This window comes from Lissotriton helveticus, chromosome 1_1, assembly GCF_964261635.1.
Source record: "Lissotriton helveticus chromosome 1_1, aLisHel1.1, whole genome shotgun sequence".
In the NCBI taxonomy this organism is placed as follows: domain Eukaryota; kingdom Metazoa; phylum Chordata; class Amphibia; order Caudata; family Salamandridae; genus Lissotriton; species Lissotriton helveticus.
The window spans coordinates 1,862,625,162-1,862,647,202 of record NC_136057.1 but is presented as its reverse complement, the minus strand read 5'-3'; the positions used below and the strand labels follow the sequence as shown (position 1 = coordinate 1,862,647,202).

The 22,041-nt window shown below is 45.7% G+C and overlaps 1 protein-coding gene across 3 annotated transcripts in view; it reads right to left on the bottom strand.

The window, feature by feature from the left end:
- Positions 1 to 943: 943 nt before the first annotated feature.
- Positions 944 to 22,041, bottom strand: part of LOC144754081 (flavin-containing monooxygenase 5-like) — a 171,849-nt gene continuing 150,751 nt past the window's right edge. For 2 of the 3 annotated variants that reach the window (XM_078641638.1, XM_078641628.1), the window contains exons 5-9: positions 15,287 to 15,429; positions 12,114 to 12,313; positions 8,274 to 8,629; positions 3,750 to 3,822; positions 944 to 2,407 (exon numbers count right to left, since the gene is read on the bottom strand). In XM_078641638.1, coding sequence (XP_078497764.1) covers positions 2,062 to 2,407; positions 3,750 to 3,822; positions 8,274 to 8,629; positions 12,114 to 12,313; positions 15,287 to 15,429 — 1,118 coding nt within the window. In that variant the 3' untranslated portion in view covers positions 944 to 2,061. Of the gene's footprint in view, positions 2,408 to 3,749; positions 6,189 to 6,231; positions 8,630 to 12,113; positions 12,314 to 15,286; positions 15,430 to 22,041 lie in introns of all 3 variants that reach the window. The other variant, XR_013594653.1, reaches the window with a different exon arrangement.

Sequence of the window (22,041 nt, the reverse complement as noted above, 5' to 3'; positions counted from 1 at the left end):
TACACCCATTCTTGGGCAAAACTACATGTCCCCTCAAGGTGGTCTGAGTAGTTTCTACCATAGACCAGTGGTGGCTGTAACTGATGGGGGTGGCTGGGCGGAGCGAGGGGGGATTGAGAGTGAGCGGTAAAGAAATAAATTGACTTACCACCTTGTCGCATCTCTCTACTGTTGCCTCTCCTGGTACAGGACAGACAGGAACAGAGCACCAAGGAAGCACCCAGGCTCCCCTAAGCCAATCACAACACAGCAATGCAGCGTTGTGTTTGGTCTGAGCGCTGTGGTTCGGGCCTCAGGCAGGGACTGGGAGCCTGGGCATGTTCTCCACCCAGGCTGTAATGCAGCCTGGGTGGAGAACATGCAAAGTGTGCATGATTGTTTGGCCGGCCCAAAACGGCCGGCTAAACTTTCATGCGCACTTACAAAGTGCCCCCCACTCCTCCCCCTGCTCTGAGAGCAGAGCAGCCCCACCCGCCTCGCAAAGCTGGAGAAGCAGAAAAGAATATATTATCATTTTATTTTTCCTTTATTCACACTGCTCAAAAGCAGAGGGGCGACGGTCCTCCGCCTTACCAGAGGAGCCGCCACTGCTATATACCAAATCCCTCCCCACATAGGCTACTCTGCACTTGTGCACTTTCTATCCATCCACAAACTAACGTCTAATTTGTAAGCGTCCTGCCTCCTGCTCTTTTCTGCTTTAATACATGTCCATGCACAGCAACAACACTCGATAAGAACACACCTCTGGGCCTCAAACCAAACACTATCAATACTCTTCCACTTAAGCACTCCCATGACGTAGGGGTCTTCTTGCCTTCCAATGAGCTTTGGTGCCTCTTCAGGAGTTTGATGTGCTAAAAGAATAAACCTACAATACAGTATAAGCAAGATATGAACTGGAATGTAATGGAAGTGGGAATCTGGTGAGACAACAAACGCATTTGCCTTTTGTATTCATTTATTCAATAAACCTGACAATATACAATCTTGTACGAACACTAATTAAGGCACATAGGGTTAGCACAACACATTCATACAGTACAAAGCGAACCTAAATTATTTGGCAGCATCTAAAAAATAATTTCAATTGGAAAGTAATCCCAAAGAGCTTGCATGGAGGTTTCAAAATTGACAAAGTGGTGAACCTGGTCACCATCCTCTGTAATCCAGAATATGGCATTTGTGCAACCAACGAACAACAAGGGTGGGTTCAGAGCTCGCTGGAGAGATCTGTGTATAAACTGCAGTTTATAAGTTTCACTACCACTAAAATAGGGAGATGTTTTATGTTCTTGCTGAGAGACATTGTGCAACCTGCCGGTCATGCATTCCTATCCCAGTACATCCTTGCAGCGCATTAATGCATCTACAGCAACAATATGTACAGCACCAGCTGGTCTCTGATTCCAATCCCATTAAAAAGCACAGAGGGTTAAAGCACCTATGGAGGGGATCCCTCTGCAGGTGATTGTCCCAGATTCCAGTAGAACATGAGACTGCCGTAGAACCAATGCTTCTGCCTAGATCTACAGGTTTCAGGTTTGCATTCTGTCCCTACCAATTCAGCCTCTCATCCTTTGAAGAGCCATACAAGTGTCATTGAATACAGTGATAGAAACACAAACTACGTAAGTGCCATGTATGTAAATGTTGAGCCAAGATCTCCTATGTTAGCAAACAGATGGCTCGCCATTCATGTGTATGACACACCTTGAGATGTGTTTTTGTGCAACGTTGCTAATAAAAACAAGTTAAAAATAAAAAAACTATGTAAGTGCCGAAAGACAGTTCAGTCTGGGTGTACGCTGTGAATATATAACACATTGGTTCCTCTCTCACCCCCCTCCCCACCCCCAACAGAATTTCATTAGCCAATGAAGTTAAATCGAGAATGGTGTTAATGACAATTAAGAAGGGGAATCTTAATTCAGACATTTATGTATCAAATTCATACATATTTTCATTTGCCTATGCCTGGGCAGAATAGGCCACTGCCAGCAAAACTACCTAAGAATCCATGAGGTATAAGTAAACTGCACAGGAGCACTACATCTGAGGTCAGAGGTAAAGAAAGATGGCAACAGCCAGAGTGAGAAAGTAGAAGAGTTTGAGCAGCAATGGCACTGATGACCTATTCCGACGGTCCTCAATGACGCGGGTTCTCGTGGGCTTTAGGGTTCTATCCCACTGGGTCAGGATGGCATTCCGAGCTCCGTCCCACTTCCCGGGCCCAGTGAGGCGGAATTGGTAGGGTGTACTAGGACCAAAGAAAACCTCCCTGGCCAACTTTGGATCTTTTAGCCAGAGCGCCAAGACATTGGGCTTTACACCGGCCAAGACAGCCAGTTCGTCCATGTAATCCAGGTAGTCCACTTGGATAGTGTGACGCTGGCTGCTCACATACCTAGAATGGAAGAGAAAATGCTCAATGTACCAATGCCACACGTGAAATTGACTTTGTTAGAGCAGGTATGTGTAAGGACGGGCAGGCAATACATGTCTACTCTTTGACTAATTAAGGCTATGATGACCATTGAAGCTGCAGTGAGTATAGACCCAAAACACAACATCCCCCTACTCGAGAAGTCACAGGGCATATTTACAAAAAAATATCAGACCATGGTGCTATGCCAAATTTAGGAACACAGCGTGCCCACATTTTTTAAACACAGGGATACGCTGAATTCACAAGATTATGGCGCACCCCTGTGTGTTCCCTAGCGCTGGTGCAAAAAAAGCTGCCTAGTGCCAGCGCTGTCACCCAGCTGCCATATTGCAAGGGTGCCTGCACTGCAGGAGCAATTGTTTATGTGCAGGAAGGGACACCTTCTTGCACATAAACAATCAATAATGGTGATGCAGAATGCAGCACACATAGGAAGAGCAAAAAACGAGGAGAAATTAATAATTTCTCATTGTATCGACATTCTAAGACCAGGTATTCCCTAGCGTTTTTGGCACTGCCTCAGCCCTGTAAATCTGGGGCCGCCTCAAAAAGCAATGGGTATTGCAGTGGAACACCCACTGTAACACCCATTGCACGCCCCTTTGCTGCAGAGAACTGCGACAGAAGGGGGCATATTTATAAGGTGGCGTTAAGCCACAATAAGTGGCTTAGAACCACCTTGTAAATATGGGCAATGGCGCTAGGCCACCAGAGAATCAAGAAAAGTGACACTACAGTGGTGACACGGGCTTGTACATATGCCCCCATGTTTGTCGTATTGATGTTTTATCTAGTGCTAGCATTCACATTACTGCTGCTTCTGCATTCTTTGAGACACCAGACAGTAAACAGAAAAGTTATAGAAATAATGTTTGAATTAATTCCAGCCACTGTCTGTCTCTGTGACTCCTTATGACTCCATCCTGTTTTCAACCAATGTGCCACTCTAGACTCAGACCGACCATGTGCAAATCAATTTTGGTCCTAATAGGAACAGTTCAGGCTGGACTGCCAGTTCAGGTACCATTCAGAGTGGAACCCAAGCAACACCAAACTGGACACAATTTACCTTGGCCGGACTGTTCCTGCTGAATCAGGACCAAGACAGATTTGCATTGACTTGTCTCTGTCTAATTAATTGGTTTTACCTTAAATTTTCCATTTGAAGGTGGAGTAGTGCAAAGGGATTCATTCAGCTTTTTTTACACAACTGCTCAGTTTCTGTAATATGACCAGAGAAGCTCCCGTTTTTCATTGCTCAACCATCAGATGGCTCTACGGGTTATCTTCAAATACATACCTTTTTGCCATTTTTTCTTTCTTCTCTTGCATATCCATATTCATGCTCTCTTCTGAAGGAAGCTTGTTAAGTCCTATAACAAAAAACATAAATCTGTAAAGTAACCTTTTGAAACGGCGTTTTAATGTCTTGTTGTATTGCAAAAGCGATGTAGAATCATCAACGGACCAGAGATCAAGGAACAACCATCTGGTTTGAGGCAGTTCCTTTTTGAATGGATCTTAATTTCATGAGTGGGCTTATCCCCTGGGAGTAGATTTCGATTAGATACTGGAGTACTGGAGTAAGTGATTTAAGAGTACAGGAATATAGACATGTTCTACTGGGACAATCCATTGATGACAAGATGGCACAGACACAGTAAGTGACAGTGGGCCTGATTTAGGGTTTGGCGGAGTAGGTACTCTATCACAAATATGATGGAGTACCATGTCCACCTATTCCTCGGTCTGGCCGCTCTATTTTGAGTGGGGTGGACTGTCAGTTTTCTGACTGCGGTGGCCCCGCATCAGACCACCTACACTATTTAGAGCGGTCGATTTGCGGTCATTTTTTACTATCTGTTACTTGTCCGTCAAACAGAAAAGAAATGGGCAATATTTTTTTGTTTTTCAGAAACACTCCAGCTTTGGGTGTTTGTTCCAGAAAAACCAAAAGTTTTGGTGTGCGGCGGTCAGAAACATGGTGGTTGCACGCCAAATTATGTGTGTCTTCACAGGAGCCACTGAGGCGGTTGTTTCTGTGAAGGCACAGAGATCACCTCCGAGCTAATCTCTACATATGGTGGGCGGGCGTCCAGCTGGTGTGTAGGAGGTGGCCTGCCTCCATTCCTTAAATCCGGCCTAGGGTCTGTACAGTGCAGGTTATAGCCAGAACTACAGGACTGTGCCAAGTGGCATAGACTGAGTGCACTAATGAGGTGCTATGCTACTCATGAGATCAGCGGGACTGCTGGAGAACACATATACATGCTCCCACAGCCAGTGGCAGCTAGTAGGGAACGGTGGTAGGAGGGTTGTGGGGGGGTTAGAAAAAAGAGACTTACCTGCTGGTCGCCGGCTGCCACTCCTCTGTCTCACTGTTTTCCTGGCTCCCAGCAGCATACAGTCACCCAGACTCCCCTAGTTAATCATGACGATGTTGCCACCGGCATGACAGCAGCATTGTGATTGGTATGAGCGCCCTGGTTCGGTGCTCAGACAGGGAGTGGGAGCCTGTGCATGTTCTTAACCCAGGCCGTGCAATACAGCCAGGTGGAGAACATGTCAAAGGAGCATGATGGTTTGGCTGGCCGATGACGGCTGGTAAAACTGTCATCCACATTTATGGTCCTCCCTCAGAGGCGAGCCCAGCCCCGACTCACCCTAACCTTGCTCCAGTATCCTAAAAATAAAATGATAATGAGGTTCTGTTATTATAATTTTCTTTTTCCTTTGCACTGCTCATAGAGCAGTGGGGAGACGCTCCTACCTTGTACACTTTGTGCTCATAGACACAGCAAGCGGCAGATGTTATCATGTTCTACAATGCAACCGTGCCTATGAAGGAGCCCTTGATATCTTTTCAAAATACAGTAAAAGTTTACATCTCATGGAGATCTAGCTCGCAAAAATAAGTAAGTATTGAAACAGGAAGGCACAAGGACGGTGTAGGAAAACTGGACTAAAGCCATCAAGGTTCTGAAGCACCTCACTCTCCCTGCGAATCGCCGTAGTACAAAGATCCAGGAGTGTGAACCCCAAATACACATTTTACATTGGATTCCCCCCATTACTCCAGCTTTCTCCAGCCACTGCAGTTAGGCGAAACCAAAAAGCAGGTGCATCAGACATATGGTCTCAGTTTCTTCAAGGCCCTGACCACAGCCACACATTCCCAATCTAAAGCTGTGTACAGCAGTGCCCTGAGAATATTAGTGTATAGAGACAATAGAAGTACCTTCTATTTTATTTTATTTGGACCAAGATGGCCAAAACCAATGCCTTTATGAAGAAATATGTTTGCTACTTTGGGCTTGCCACAAGCCCGCATGGCACAATCAATGGTTTGGTTCTTACCGTCTTCAATGACATTTCAGCATTTATAAATCAAAAGCATGGCCAGAGGTGTGTCATTACTCAGCTGCTATGGCAAGGGGGCTGTTATTGTGTTTTAGCTGGATACACTATTTCTAGACCAGTCAGTTGGTTTAACAAATCACAAACGCCTATTTGCCTACTACATTCAATCTGACATTTTTTGGCTCAATGTTACCCTGCAAACAACAAGGTACATTAGTCTTCTTATGCCAGGGTAATTTGTCACAATGCAAATTAACAATTGGCTGGTACAATGAAGATAAAGCTTAGGTCTGAAAAAGTAATGGTGCAGTCAGTGGTGGATTAAACCCTGTGGATGCCCCTAGGCAGTCGAAATTTCAGCCCCCTCGTAAATTATCTCCTAATACCAAATGCACTGGATTTATTATTTATAGACTGAGAGCTGCCAGAAGATGAGCTTTTAAGAGACAAACTGCTATGCGAATCTGATGGCATGGTTTATGTACTTTCAGTTGTTAATGGGGACATTACATTAATACAGTATTTTCTCTATAGTCTTTAATGTAAAGTTTTTGTTTCTTTTAGTTGGTTCATTTTTTTTGGGTATCTTTTGGACACAATATTTAAGAAAGCTTGGTTGTAATTTTCTTTCAAGATCAAATCAATATTATTTTGATCTATTGTTGTGGAGCCCCTAAAAGAAGTGGGGCCCATAGGCCGGTGCCTCTTTTACCTATTTGGTAATCTGGCACTGGGTGTAGTCCGCCACAGTGCCATGAGACAGAAAAGGAATAGTAAAAAAGTAATTTTATTACCTGAGTGTAAGGGCAAAACCATAACACTTTGGCTCATGGAGCATGAAGAAGTATTTTAAATACATCCCCATTTTACTTTTTTCTACTTGAACATGGTATTGGCTTAGATAATAAAAAACAAGGCTGGATTCAGTGTGTGACAACAGTGTTGGTATAGAGAGTCCTCCGTGGTTGTGCCACTTAGCACTATTACGGCTGTTGTACCAGCCATGCACCCCAGGGTGCCCATGTTGGTAGTGCCAATGATTTCTAGCCAAGCAGTGCTACTGATTTATAGCCAGGTAGGGCTTCGTTTGATATTGGTCTTTGTCAAAAGGAGATCATTATTCTTGTTATTATACAGTGTTTTTCTCAGCTTAAGTTACTCACATTGGAATACAGTAATTGGATCGAAAGTGGAACTTGTTCAGCATGTGACAATGTGGGGCGAAAAGGAGCACTACAACAGTAACCCAATCAAGGATGTAATTCTTGTCTATTGTGACAACAAGGATAGATAATATTTTGATGAAGCATATTAACGTGGTGGTTCTCGTTTGAATCCGTACTTGAGCCTTAAATTGGCTGATTACCATCTGGGATTACATTTGCCCTGAAGAAGTCCATTGTTATGGACGAAACGTGTTGGCTGTCTTCACTGCATATATGTGATTCTTTTTAAAGAAAATAAAATAAAGACAAGAATTACTTCCTTGTCTGGGTTATTGTTGTGGTGCACCTCTACGCTCTACATTGTCATTTGTAATCTGTTTTGGGGTATGCACCTTGGCAGCAGGTGCCTGTAGCATGTGCACACATTTATATACACTTGTGATGAACTAAATTTTTGGAATACAGGTCAAGTGCAGTCTTCAGGGTCTGCTGCCTTTGCTCTACTGTTATTTGTTCAGCATATGTTAATATCGACTAAATCCTACCCTTCGTATAAAAAGTGGACATTCAACCATGACTAAACGCCTGGTTGGCGACTGCTAGTAACTTATCTTGTGGAATGTTCCATCCGAGTACCTTAACTCTTTTAAAGCCTCAGCCCCAACAGTTATCAAAAGGAATAGGAAATGTGTGTCTTTGCCCAATGACACCTAGCAAGTCTTGCAGAGTTCTTTAGAATGATGAACTTGATAGCCACACCTTTCAAGGATGACGGATATTGGATAGCTTAACAGTGGCCTTTATGACATCCTCCTCTGTAGACCCACTCAGATTTACATTCAACTAAAAACAAGTTGGCCCAGACAGTTTGGTATGACTCAGACTCAGTGCTTAATTTGAGCCAGTGGTTTCTGGTGCTCTGCTTCGGTACTTATTTGCCGCACCTGCACTTAATTGCCAGAATCTGCACTTATGACAGCTGACACATGGTGGTGCTATTTTTGCAATTTAAAGATGAGCAGAAAAACTGTTGTTTATTAATTCAATATACATTGAAAACAACTAATACCTGCCACCCAAGCCATTCTTATAGCTTTGACGGCCTCAGACAGTCTGAATTAACATACTTGTAACAGTGTGATTGTTAGTAGTTGTGTAAGATCAGTGGCAACGTGTGGTGCAAACTGCGGTAGCCTCCTGATGATGGCCCGAGCACTTTACAAATTAAGCACTGGGAAAACTCTTGAGCCACCCAATTTAACCAATGGTCAGTCAGGCACCTTCAGCCTGGTTCTTACCTTTGAATACCCTTGTGGCCCAGCGAGCCTGGAGCTCAGAGATGGGCATGATGGCACCGAGAGGCTGGATTAAGCCGATGACGGCCACGGTTGGCTTCTCTAGGTGAGGAGGGAAGACATATTTGTAAAGGGAGACCTGGTTTTTTCTGACGTTAAGGACAGAATTGTCAAAAAAGGGAAAAGCAAAGTTATATCCTGTGGCGAAAACGATCACATCAATATTCTCCTCCACTGTGCCGTCTTCAAAAATGGCTGCCGTCTCAGTGAACTCCCGGATATTGGGTTTTACCAGTACAGTCCCGGAAATGATGCGGTTTGGCAAGTCGTCGTTCACCATGGGGTGCTGGTTCAAGAACCTAAAAGGGTTCAAAAGAAATTCTTACACATTCTGCAGCACATGTAGCATCAACGAAAGCCATTTGACTTCTATGTCAGCCAAACATTAATAGCTTCAACTAGTTACTGTGTTAAGGTGCACCATTACAAGACAACAAAATACACTCAATGAATATCCCTTTCTTAGCTCTGATACAGTTAAAAAACCTATCATCTCAATAACATGCTTCTATTTAACAATTGTTTACAAATCCTACCAGGGTTGAAAGTGGTCCCTCATAATGTGAGAGATCGGCACATCTGGTCAGTCTTTTCCCATGCAGGATGCAAGGTCTGTTTTGTCATCTCACAGTTTATTGGCTCCAACCCTTCAATGCATGGGAAGACTTTCAGCTGGCAGTCAAATGTATTTGACACCGACTAGAGTGCTACAAAGTTTGACAGGTAGTCTATGCATCCAATGTATTGTATAACTCAAAATACCCCAAAATGAGTTGTCTCTGCTCTTTTTGGACCTAGCGAACTTTGATCATATTGTGCATTGACGTTTCTCGCTGCTTTGGGTGCGGTTTACCAGGTGAACAGGGCATATTCAGCCCTCTCCAGTTGGCCTCCAGAGATCTTCAAAAGGCAGCATCTGAGTAAATCAAATAACTGAGTTTATATAGCGTAAAAGCAGATCCCTTTCCTCTTAACATAGTCTTTCTCTATCAGATCCCAGATTTTATTGCATCACTTCAAGTGGCTGGACCTTAAAAGTGAGGCGCACCTCTGAAGGCGCAAGCTGATTCTGCCTCTTTAGGAGATTTTTATAATGGCTTACAGAAAACCTGGTATTTCCAACGGATATCGGTGTATCGAGCTAAAAAAATATTAACTTCAAAACATTGACTTCCATTGTATTATCAAGGTAAGCCTATCTACTTGAGAATAGATTTACTATTTCACCTCTATGTACCTGACAATGTACGCCAAGATGCACCGTGCGGATAAATATCAAGATATATATCTTTTGGTGTGTAGATGTGGACTTTTACTGTCTTAGATGTGGCCTCGAGTATTTAACGGTGGCTGAGATTAATTAAAGCATAACCACAAGTGGCTGAGGCTAATTCATGCATCCCACCCACCATTCTTCTGTATTCCGTTTTGATTTTCAACTGGCTTGTGTGTGTGCATTTCACAGTGTAAAGAATCTTGGCTATACGTTATGCACCTGTGTCCTTTATTCCAGGTCCATAGAAGGCACTGATTAGCAGAATCTCTGAAGAACCCATACCATAACAATATTCTTAAGTGACCAGTTGTCTAGGATTACCATAAGAGTATCTGATTATCCCAGACATCTGAAGGCAAAAAGAAAGGATCTGTCTAGAAGAAGGGAGATCTGCCCCTCAATGGTGCCTATGATTAGGCCGGGGCTGCGAACACTTCGCCGTTCTCAGAAATAGCAGAGTTTCCCACACTCTGTGCAGCACACCCAGTTCTGAAAAACTATGTCCGCGAAGCAGCAGAGTTTTTTCCTCGCTCACGCAAGCCAACATTAAGTTGGCGAGCGCGAGTAAGGAAAATCCAATGCTAAACCACCTCCCAGCGAGATTTCCCAACTCGGGCAGTTGCAGCTGTTCGGGACCGCTTGCGTTAAGAAACCTTGTGTTCGCATTGAGGAAGCTGCTTCTCGGGTATCTACTCGAGTAGCAGAAAAAAGCAGTGCCCTCTTGCACTGCGCATTGTGCCGTTTCCACTGATTTTCCAATGTGGGACAAACACCTGGTGCTAAAATTCAGCAAGAAAGCGGCAACCTAATTCACTTCGCTGCTCGGGGAACTCCGCGTAGCGCCGCTGCCAACTCCTCCCAGGCCTACCTATGATCATGAACCTTGTACAATTGAGACCAGAACCAGCAAAACGTGAAGCCCATTAGAATTAGGGATGTGGGTGCTTACTCTGGGGACCTGGCTCTCAGTTCATGAGAGTACCCAGGTGCACAAAAAGAAAAGTGTGATGGGCTGTGAACACTGGAGATGAGATCTGTGGAATGGTTTACCAATTAAATCGAGCAAGAAAACAGAACGGTAAAAATAAAAAGCTGCCTTCTACGCAGTGCCACGGACAAGGAAGAGCATGAAATAGACAAGAGATGGTGGAAGATGTAGCCTGAATGGCAAAGTGCAGAGTAGAAGGAATAGCCACAATCAGAAAGAAGACGCATGAAAGGCAGTGCTCGATTTGTAAACAAATAAATGCCAGGGCCCTAGTCCAGAGGCCACTGCAGCTTGCACCACCCATTATCCCTGCCAGTGCTGTCAGCATCAGTAACTACTAACCATCATACTCCTACAAGTGTGACAATACAGACTAGTTCAGGCCCCGAGAGCTATAACAATGGCTTGGGTGGCAGGTAGAAGTCGTGTTAATGTATATTTAATTAAAAAGCAACTGTAAATCTGCTCACCTCTAAATTACACAAACAGCGCCACCATGTGGCAGAATGCCATAGGTGCCGGTGTTGACAACTAAGTGCCGATGCTGAGCACTTGAAATCACTGGCACAAATTAAGCATTGACGAAAGGAGAGTTGCAGGATGAGAGTAGAGATGAAGAGGGTGATTTTCAAGAGAAGTGACCAGGAGAGCTATGGGAAGAGAGAGGGGAAACTTGGACCCGGAGAAGGAGAGGTGAGGTTGAGAAGAGAACTGTAGACAGAGAGGTGACAAGAGTAAGCTGTGCATGCAGGAGGAGACATGAAGGAGCAGCAGAGAGATTAAGAAGGAGAGGAAGGAAGAACGAAAGAGAGATGCAAGACAGCAAGAAGGTGTGATGGAGAAGGAAAGCTTCACGGTGAGTGTGGGAGCGCTAAAGGACAGCTGCAAAGTGGGAGGGGGAGAGGAACCAGACAGAGGAGAGGTGACAGGGAATGGAAAGATAAAGAGTAGAGAGGAGAAGAGAAAACAACAGCTGGAAAAGTGAGCATGCGAAAAGAAAGCTGTAGGAGGAGAGGCAAGAGCAGTTGCGACAGCTGTAGATGTAAAGGTGAAAGTCAAGGTCTCTTCAGCGGGAAATGGACACTGAGTAACCATGAAGAGTCTCAAGTCCAAAATGAAGTCTGGAATGACTATAATGGTGAGTGTGATGGGAGATGAGGCCATGGAGTTGCTTTTGTTACTGTATGAGTTGTTGGGGGCAGTAACTGTGACGCTTTGGTAGCTGCTATGGGTAAAGTGTTTGCTACGAAAAGTATTTGAATATTTTAATGCAACATGCATTGATGTATCGTGATCACCTGTATAGTAAGGCAAAGCTAGGTGACATTATCCCACCACAATGTCAAGCAAATGTTACCTTCACAACCTCTTCATCTGAAAAGGGCATCAGGGTACCACTTTGCGTTGCACAAGATTACTCCTTGCACCAACATTTATCTAACCACAATATCATGTTTAATTGCCAGTGGTATCACATGTACCCGTGTTGTTGCGACACATATTTTTAAGTCCCACCTACCCATGCTGTGGTTTCAAGCCAAAGTTGGCATGGTCAAACCTCCGATTCAGCTTCTTCTCTCCCAGCCAGTTGATCAGAGATAAGGGAAGCGTGCGTTTGAAAAAACCAAGGAAGCGACTGGAGATTATCATGTCCACCGGATAACCATAATCTCCAACCCGGTTCACGATCCACGAGCCACGTCTGGTACTAAGGTATACCTGTCCCGGATAAACGGGGAAAATTTCAGCAGGGACAACCAATGTATCGATGCATAAGTACTGAATGCCTGGTACAGCTAGTCTGCTCGGTCTGTTATATGACCCAGTGCCATGCTTCCTACTTAATATCTTGCCCTGTCTTTTCTTTCATGCTATGAATACTTGTTGTCTATATCACAGTTCTTTTCAAATTCAGCTGCAAACTTTGTTATCATTCTCCCTGGAAAGCACTACAGAGCATTCTCTTACCAGGTACAGCAAAGCATCCCTCCCATGCTTCTACCATGCCTTCTACTTGTAGGATCATACATAAACATGTATATGTCTACGCCTGACGCAAGCACGGGGTGTCTTATAGAGTGATACAGAGCTGGCAACGAAGCAGAGCCTTGGCAGTTGATGCTGGCAGTTAACGGACACACAAGGTGGGCTTGGCAACCCTTCTGAGCTTTCTGGCTTGCTGTGGAGTATGAAATACATTAATGTGCAGGCACCTCTTTATTTTGTTCAGCGTTTAAGTATTTTATGTGTTAAACACATTTTGCTGGATGTTTGCATACAGCTATTTAAACACCTACATAGAAATAGTACTCAATGCACCAGTTGGTTATCATTAAATAGAAGCCCTACATATTCTTCTATCAATTCTCATGACATTGATCACTGTGACTGTAAGAATATATGCATGGAGTTATTACTTTGGTTGCTAAAACCCCAACCTGCTAGTTAGGTGCCGCAGAGCATATTGCAGAGATAACCCCGCGGTCTAGTTAGTAGCATGTTCACTGTGTGACCGGAAAACCTGAGCTCTAATCCTGAATTTCCTCACTTGACCAAACAATCTGATGCTAGGCTAATCATCCAACCCTGTGTCTCATTTCTATTGCAGAAAAAATGGGGGTTCTTGGGAACATGCTACAACCTGCAATTTACAATAGGCTGCACAAAAAAGCTTCTTAGATTCCTAACCTGCTTTGTAATTTATTGATACAGGACCAAAATAGGATTCAATCATTAACTATGTTTGAGGAGTTGCTGAACAAAACCTAACTTCTCTGAAATCTTGGGATCGAAACTGTGCATCATATAAGTTTCTGACATCCGATGAGGAATGAAGCTTTGTCCACCCATGAAATGCCCTGTGGAAGAATATAGATACCTGGCAATTTAGTCTATGGCATCATCAGGAAGCTCAGATTTGCCCTGTGGCATCATAAGCATACATGCGTCAATTCTCTGAGTGCACCATACCAGCATCCTGCCTCTAACTCATTCCCTAAAAATTGTGCGATTTGTGTGCCAAGTGGACAAAGAGGGAGCTTATTCTGGTAGGCGGGGAGGTTCATGTTCCAACTTAAGTACTGAACTAACCTAGAGCCATTTGGTAACTCTCAGACCAAAACACTTCATCAAAGCCAGGCTGAGAGCTGAAAGCAGCCATGGCAAATACTTTAACACAAGACTTACATTGCCTTCAATGCCACTTAACCAAACTAGCAGCAGTAGAGGACATGGCTCAATTTACTCTTTTGTCAGGTATCCGCATCATAGGAGATGGATACCACACACACCTAGACAATAGAAGGCGTAGAAACAGGGCTCAGATCCTTCCTACTTCCTTCCCACTTCTTCCTACTCAAGCTCGAGCCTCAAATTAATACTCCTGCGAAGTCAAGATTCTACTATCACTAGTTTGCAGAATGTCCTGTACCTAGATCACTTGCAGTGCGTGATGGCTTTCAAGCTGCATTGTGTAGACGAGGCTTATCTTGGTGATCCACAATATTTACTCTAAAAACTGCAACGGCTCCAGAATGCAGCTATTCGGATGTTGTTAGGACTAAGAAAAAAATGCAGCATATTGCACTAGCCCTCTGTATGCCACTTCGGCTCCCAACCTGCCAATGAATATCATTTATAATTCTGTGTATGGCCCACAAGACAATCAATGGAGGAGGCACACTATTCACAAAACCAAAGTAATATCTTACTGCCTATCATGTAACTTGATATTACTGCAGACTTGTATGCTGCTAGCTCTACATACCAAAGCATTCAGATCCAATAGTGAACCTTTTCCATTTAAAGGAAAAAGTTTATCTGTTTCACAAGTCATACTTCCAGTGGTGCAAATATCAATTCTTAGGCTTGGGAAAAAGGCAACGTGTAGCCACTTAATAACTATTGCAATAAGCAGGTTAACCTGCTGGAAACTGATTTTAATGTCTTTTTGCTACTTTTTTATTTCAGCTTTCAGATAGTCCGCTATGGATGTTTTTTAACATGTTGGCATCCTCCTTTGAACTGGCGTCAAAGAACCTTTGCTAAAAAACATCTGTGAAGAACAAAAGTAGCCAAGAGCAAAGACAGAATAGGAAACCCCAAACATCTACAAGTTGCTTTAAATAGGTAAAATAGTAAATGCACATAGGTCGTTAATGATAAGGAAGTACACCAAACGTGTTGCAGGCACGTCTTCTCTGTCTGCAGGGTGAAAATCTGACTTTTAGCAACCTTAAATGCAGTTTGCTATCACTGAAATGCACAATGGCATGTCTAGTTGGTTTAATTAAAACCTCAAGCTTTTCACTTTGGGAACCCCCATTTTTTTCATCTCTATGTGTCCTATAATATCCCATCTTAGCCTCAGAACCCATCATGTACATGTGGCTGAACTAACCACCACATTTCACCAGGCAGAACTTCTGCCTGTTAAACCCCACCGACCTATTTTAGATGCATTGCCTCTGCTTCCGAAATAATTCAATAATTAACTGTTAGGGGGAAGTGTTTTAGGGGACTAGTGCTTTAACTATTTTTTTCTGAACATTGAAATTATCACTAAAGATAATAAGTCATTTATTTGGGAACTTCTTTTTTCAGATACTCTGATTGACTGACTGTCAATTTGTTTTATTCACTGTTATGATGCAATACCAACAATACTGTACACGGTGCTTGTATATGCCACACCTGGTCTGCTGTCCGGCTGAGCTCCACAGCAAGGTCTCCACCAGAGTTCCCAATGCCGATCACTACCACTCGCTTCCCCTTAAATCCCACAGGGTCCTTGTAGTCCCGGCTGTGGAAGTACTGGCCTTTGAACTTTTCTATACCTGGAAAGAAATAAAGGTTAATCTCACGCAGACGGGATATCACTGAGGGGGTCTTACAATGGTAAACTTGTAGTTCACTTACCTCATTTAGACCTGGAGATCTGCTAGCTTTCTCATGGCACAGCCTCAGCTGGCTTCACCATCAAAACCCTTGAACTGGGGACCCCTCTGTCAATGGGCCACCAGGTGACAATGGTGAAAGCCACGGTCTGTTTAGGAGAAGGCCACCACCAATGATTTCCCATGCCTAAGACCCCTATGCTTGACGATGGCTGGGAAAACAATGGCCCCCAAGCCTAGGGAGAAAGCTTCCTGTACATCGGGGCCACTGTTATTTTTCTGGAAAAAAATCCCACTTTTTAACTAGGAGAGATGATGCACTTTTTAAGGGTGCTCACATTTGGTGATTACTGCATCATGGAGCAAATCTTCCTACCACAAAATGGGCATTGATATGGTCCTTTTCTGGTGGTATATTTACGTTGTGGCATTATGTAAGATTTCAGCCATCTACCTGACATTTTTGCCAATTCCAGAACCTCCTGGAATTCGCTCTTTTTAACATGATTTGGAGCATCCTACCTTCGCCATTGCACATATATCAAAATACGGAACAACCTACGGTCTCATTTATGAGGGGCCTTGTGCTGCCGGAACGTCACTTTTTGTGACGTTCCGTTGAGCAGGATCCTGCTCCATATTTACAAGGCAGCACTAGGCCACTTTTTTGGCTTAATGCTACCTCGTAAATATTGTTCCCTTTAACACAGTTTTCTGCTTTAAAGGGGCATGCAATGGGTGCTGCTGGGGGAGTTCCCAGCAACTTCCATGGCTTTTTGACACTGCCTCAGATTTACGAGCAAGTGTAACTCTGAGGTAGCCCCAAAAACGTCTGCCTCCCCAGGGGAGGTGTAAGGGAGGCACAATGAGGAGAAATAACTTTATTTCTCCTCGTTTTTCCTTTTTCTTGTGTGCACACATAGAAAGAGGAAAAAGCCTCTTGTGATTGTTTTTGTGCAGGAAGGTTTCCCTTCCTGCACAAAAATAATCATCTCCGCAATGCAGACACCCTTGCACCATGGTGCAAAGGTGCCTGCGTTGGCGCAAGGCAGCCCATTGAGCACCGGTAGGGGAAATCCGTATCTGGTAGATACAGCGCATTCCTTCCCTTTTGTTTCGCTGTAGGGCAGCACTGCAGGAGGGCCTGCGGCACTGCCCTACGGCAAAACCTCATAAATGAGGCCCCTAGTTTGGATGCCTGTTGGACTTGGCCGTTTTTGGCTAAAGCTCCCTAAACTTTTCGCCTTCCCCCTAGACCTTTTTCTGACATTATTTTGCCGCCATAGATGCTTTGGGCACTTTGCCACTGCTGATCAGTGTCAAAGTGCAATTGCTCCCTGTATAAAGTGTTATGGTAATCGGTTGTCCATAATTGGTATGTTTGCCTTACTAGAAAAGTCTCTAGAAAAGTGGACTATGTGTGCCAGGGCTGGTAATGCAGATGCTACCAGTGGGCCTGCAGCACTAATTGTGCCACCCACACAAGTAGCCCTAAAGAGAGAACTCCGGACTGCCACTGCAGCACCTGTGCGCAGTTTGCTAACTGTCATCTTGTCCTGTCAAGCGCACCCACTTGCCAGGCCTTACCCCTCCCTTTCCATGCACATCAGAAACCCCTTTGGTAGACCCAAGGTACCCCCTGGGCAGGGTGCAGTGCCTGTGAAAGGTAGGACATGTACTGAAGTGTGTACCATCTCCTGACATTGAAATACTCTCCATTTCGTTTTTCACTGTTGCAAGGCCATCTTGCCCATAGGACAGAATGGGGAAGGCTGTGTAATATGTTTCTAACATATCTTCCTATAGGCTTAAGATGAAGAGGTGACGTTTAGTGTGCCTGAAGTCACAATTTAATAACACATCTTTTTGTGAAGGTGTTTTTTTAATTGTGTGGTTAGAAACCACACTTTTAGAAGTGGCTGTTTGTTTTGTACTAACAATTCTGTGTGTCTCTGCCTGGTTGTGGATTGACTGGATTTGAATGTGATAGGATCTAGGAAATGTGTGGAACCACAGGGAGGATTAGGTGAGACAGCAACAGGCTGACCTACATCTGGAGTATAGGGGAGGGGGGGGTAGCCCCTTGGATGTGAAGAGGCCTGGGCTGCTGCCATAAAACAATAGCTCCACCTCCTGCTGAGTCATTGAGGAACCAGACCCCCACTATCAAAGGAAGAAGGTGCCACTGGCAGGAAGACACCCAGAACTGGTTTGGACAGGGGTCATTGCCCCCTGAACACAAAGACTTCGAAGACATTTAGGGGTATAACTATGAGAGCTGAAACCCCTGGACTTTGGACTGATCAAGATTGAAAAGGATTGAATCTACTTTGTGGTCAAGAGGAACCTCTGCCAAGGAAGAACAGCTAAAGAGACTGAAGAGAAGGACTGACCATTGCTTTGTGTTCTGGGGCTGGCCTGCAGTTTGCTGATTTAACTAAGGAGAGGCTAAGGGACTTTGCTGTGTGCTGTGTCCCCCTGCTTGAAAGGACTTTGCTGTGTCCCAAAGTAACTAGTCTACAAGGGCCTGATGAGCGCTGGCACCCTGTAGTGGAAACACAGGAACATCAACGTTTCCAAGTGTGTCTCAACGGCGCTGTGTGCATGTGCTTTTTGCAGCCTGTAACCTTCGTAAGCATTGCCCCGGGACTGTGTGACCCGAAGCCCAACTGAGTCTCAGCGACACTTTGTGCATGTGAGTGTGCAGCTGAGACTGCCGTGGGGTCCGTGGTGCTGGTTGGAAAGTGCCCTGTGACTGCAGTGCCACCGCGGCGTGAATCATCGTCCACACTGCTGTGTAGCTGTTTGTGGCCCAAACCGTGATCGTAACTGAGGCTGCGGATCAAGATTGCCGCCAATGGCCCGAGCCGCAACGAGCTGAAGGATTTCGTAAAGCTAAAGAAGTTGTGAGGTAATTGTGAGAAGTTGGCCTGATGTGCAGTGTTCACTATTCTAGTGATCACTATATATCAGTCCAAACAACCCTTATTGATGATTGGTTGTAAGTCAACCTTATAGACCAGCTATCCTAGTAGCATGGATACGAGCAGTCTAAGGCTAAGACTCTAGAGGGCGTGTTAAGCCAGCTGTTTTACCATCACATTACCCCTTGAACACCCAGTGAAAGGACACCACACAAGTGTTATGAAAATAAACAGTGTATTTATTAGAATCACAACAACCCTGTACTCTTTATGAGGACAGGGTGCTAGGCACACCACAAAACTCTTACGAAAATACTTAAGTTAGCACGTTATACACAAATGCCCGAGGGGCACGAAAAACCATATACTTTAAAAGTGGAATGCGAAATTACTAGCAGGTAAGTACAGTACTAATAGGCTTTGGACTCGCTAGGACTTGACTATAGAATCGTTAGATTACTTCTAGGAGGCCTAGGGGACTCGGGTGCAGAGTGTGCACTCTCACGCGGGATGCGGGACAAAGTCTATGGGAGCTAGTAAAGGCAAAGTTAGTGTTCACGGGCGAGCCCGACCTGGTAGGAAGAAAACGACAGTGGATCCTGACCCTAGGATAGTGAGGCTATGCTGGGACACCGAAGTGCCGAAGTTACCTAGCCCAGGGGCTGCAGCTGCATAGGTCTGAAAAGACGTCGGGGATCTCGTTGCCGGACCAGGAGCCTGGAAGAAGGAAGTTGCTGGCAGGCGACCAGTGAAGGAAAGTTCGTTGGATCCAAGCCTGGATCGAGGAAGAAGAAACCTGAAAGCAGAGGGGACCAAGTTCTTGAATCACTAGCCAGTGATTAAGTGGGCACCAGGATGGCACCGGGCGAAGTCACCTCGACTAGGTGAGTGGGCGACGCTGGCTCTGCAGATCTCACGGACCAGGAGGCGTTGTCGGCGACCAGGATGGAGAGGCGAGCTGTCCCACGATGGATGAAGCTGTCGGCGTCGAAGTTACCCAGGATTGGGCAACAAGCCTTGGCTAATTCAAGCCCACGCGGTGGACTCAAAATGGCGTCTTGAGTGGACCAGGAGGGTCCGGGGTGCTCCTCTTTTGGAAGGGAGCAAGGGCCAGCCTGGAGCAACCAGACCAGCAGCAGAAATGTCGTCGGGCGTCGTTCAGAAGGCCACAAGCCAGCGGGCTAGTAGCCAAACAACGCGGTGAGCAGCAAAAAGCAGAAGGGCCCCACGCAGATCGTGGAGATGCTGGGAGGCTGCACTTCGGTGCTGGAGCTGCTCAGGGTCGGGGCTTCTCGGACCCCAAAGCACTCACCAGGAAATTACTCGGCGGGCTTGCTGGAAAGAAGTCGTGCAGTCTTGAAGATGGCCGGTCCCTCGAGGTCTCGTCACACCCACGAATCTCAGCGTGACTGATGATGCAGGTAGAGGTCAGAGGTGCCAGGGAAGCCGGTTCTCGTCGAGCTGGGCAGTCTTGATCCGGAGGAGAGACTTGCAGCAGACCGCAGTGTTCTTAAGATGGTGCCTGCGGATGCAGGGTGACTACTCCTTAGTCACAAGGGAGAAATCTTAGGAAGAAGTCTTGAGTTCCTTTCGTGGAAAGTAGTTTCAGGATTCAAAGATGATCTGTCTTGGAAGGGGGCCAGTTCCTACCTTTATCCTGTAAAAAGGGGCTGGCACGCGACTAAGTCCTGCCCTAGGGGTGGGACTAGGAGGGGGGTGGTTACACCCACTTCCTTGGCGGGCTTTTCCCCAGCACAGGGTCTGGAGTGACCCTGGAACTGGTTCCAGCCAGCCTATGCACAGTGAGCACCGGGGTGCCACGTGCAGTCACCTTCCTCTAAAGCCCTGCCTACCTACAATACACAAAACCCTGTCTGGGACGGTGCTGGCACCGCCCCTGGCAGGAAACCCTTTGTCCTTACCTCCTGCTCTGGGAGGACTCCCAGCAGCAGGAGGGCAGACTTGTGTCTCGGTGGCAGCATCCATTTTGTGGAGCTGAGGCTCTGTTTGACTTTAACCGGGGTTAGGGGTTACATACATGTCGTGTCCCTCTAGAATGGTGGAATGCTAACCCCGTCGCCAGAATTGGCGAGGGGTTAGTATTCCAATTCGTATGACACCTTACTCGACATGTTTTGATAAAGCGATACCAGAGTTGGCATATAACCGCGAGGATTATAATGCACTTAAGAGTATATGGTATGCGATATCATGGAAACGGCTAAGGGATGGATCCCGAAAGCCGCAGACAGGCTCAGCTCATGCCAGAGCACCATCTCACACGATTCCAAGCACTCTGCCTTCAGGATTGTTAAGGCCTGCCATAGGAGTGACTGATAGGAGATCTGTGTGTCCATTTTAGGGTTAGATATAGGTATACTATATCTAAAGCAAAGGGTGAGTACACCACCTTGCCCCAGCTGTCGTGCAGCCAGTTGTGTCAGTTTTGGATGGCCAGCCAGGGGTGGCATAATACATGCTGCAGCCCCTGGTAGGCCCTGGGTACACCTATGCCCTGGGTACCTAAGGTACACTGTACAGGGACTGATAAGGTGACTCAGTATCCAATTTAGATATGTACCTAAGGTACATGGAATCCATTTTACAGAGAGAGCAGTAGGCCTGGGGCCCTGAATAGCAGGGTCCCAGGTCAACTAAGTCAGAAAACCAGCAAAACACCAGGCAAAAAGTTGGGGGCAACCATAGTCAGGGATCTACCTTCCTACATAACCCCCCCCCCAAACGAAAGGAGATAAGGCTAGCCTTGCCAGGTAAGCCTATATTGCCTGAGTGGCCATATAAGGAAGTACCAGCACTGGCATGGTTACCCCCTATCTCATGGTCCACTAAGCAATCCCTCACCCTAAGGGTGTTTGAGGGTCTCCACCATAGGGAATCTCTACCTGTGGTGTGTTTTGGCAAAGTAAAAGGCTGGTGCTGAAATGGAGTACTGAAGTGAGGCTCCACTAATTTTGGGCTCAGCTTCCTCCAATCATTTTCCACCATAGAGGCCTTTCTTTCCAAGACTGATTTGTTTTGGGCTCTCAGGGTCAACCTCTGGCTACCTACAGCTGGAGGTTGGGTCCCTCTGTTTGGCTTACTGGAGGGACAGGTCAGGTCTGGGGCCCTCAGGTCCCAAGTTTGGCTGTGCCCAACAGTGTCCATCTGGGGGAGGTCCCTAACTAATTTTAAGGGGGATCCCTCAGGAGTATGTTTTATTTTCACTGGGCTAGGGCTACTAGCTTCAGTGCCCTTAATCTGCTGATTGGAAAATTCTTTTGGACAGGGGGCCCCTTGGGGTCCAACACTGGCCTCCCTGACCTCTACAGCCCTGGGCTGACTGAGGCAGGGTAGAGAGGGGCAGGTTACCTGCTCCAGACTGGGTCCCACCTTGGAAGGGTCCACTGACATCAGGGGTTCTGCCAGGCTAGGCCTGACTACCTCTGTGGCAGTTTCTTCACAAGGGGTCAGATCAGTTCCCTGAGGAGGCTGATCCTTTCCTAAAGTCTGGTGGGAGGGAGATTTCTCTTCCTCCTCAATGCTCTCTGTCTGAGTGGAGTGATCCATAGTTTCAGGCTTCACAACACTATCATCTGTCTGAGTTTGAGCTGTGGCCATCACAACTCTC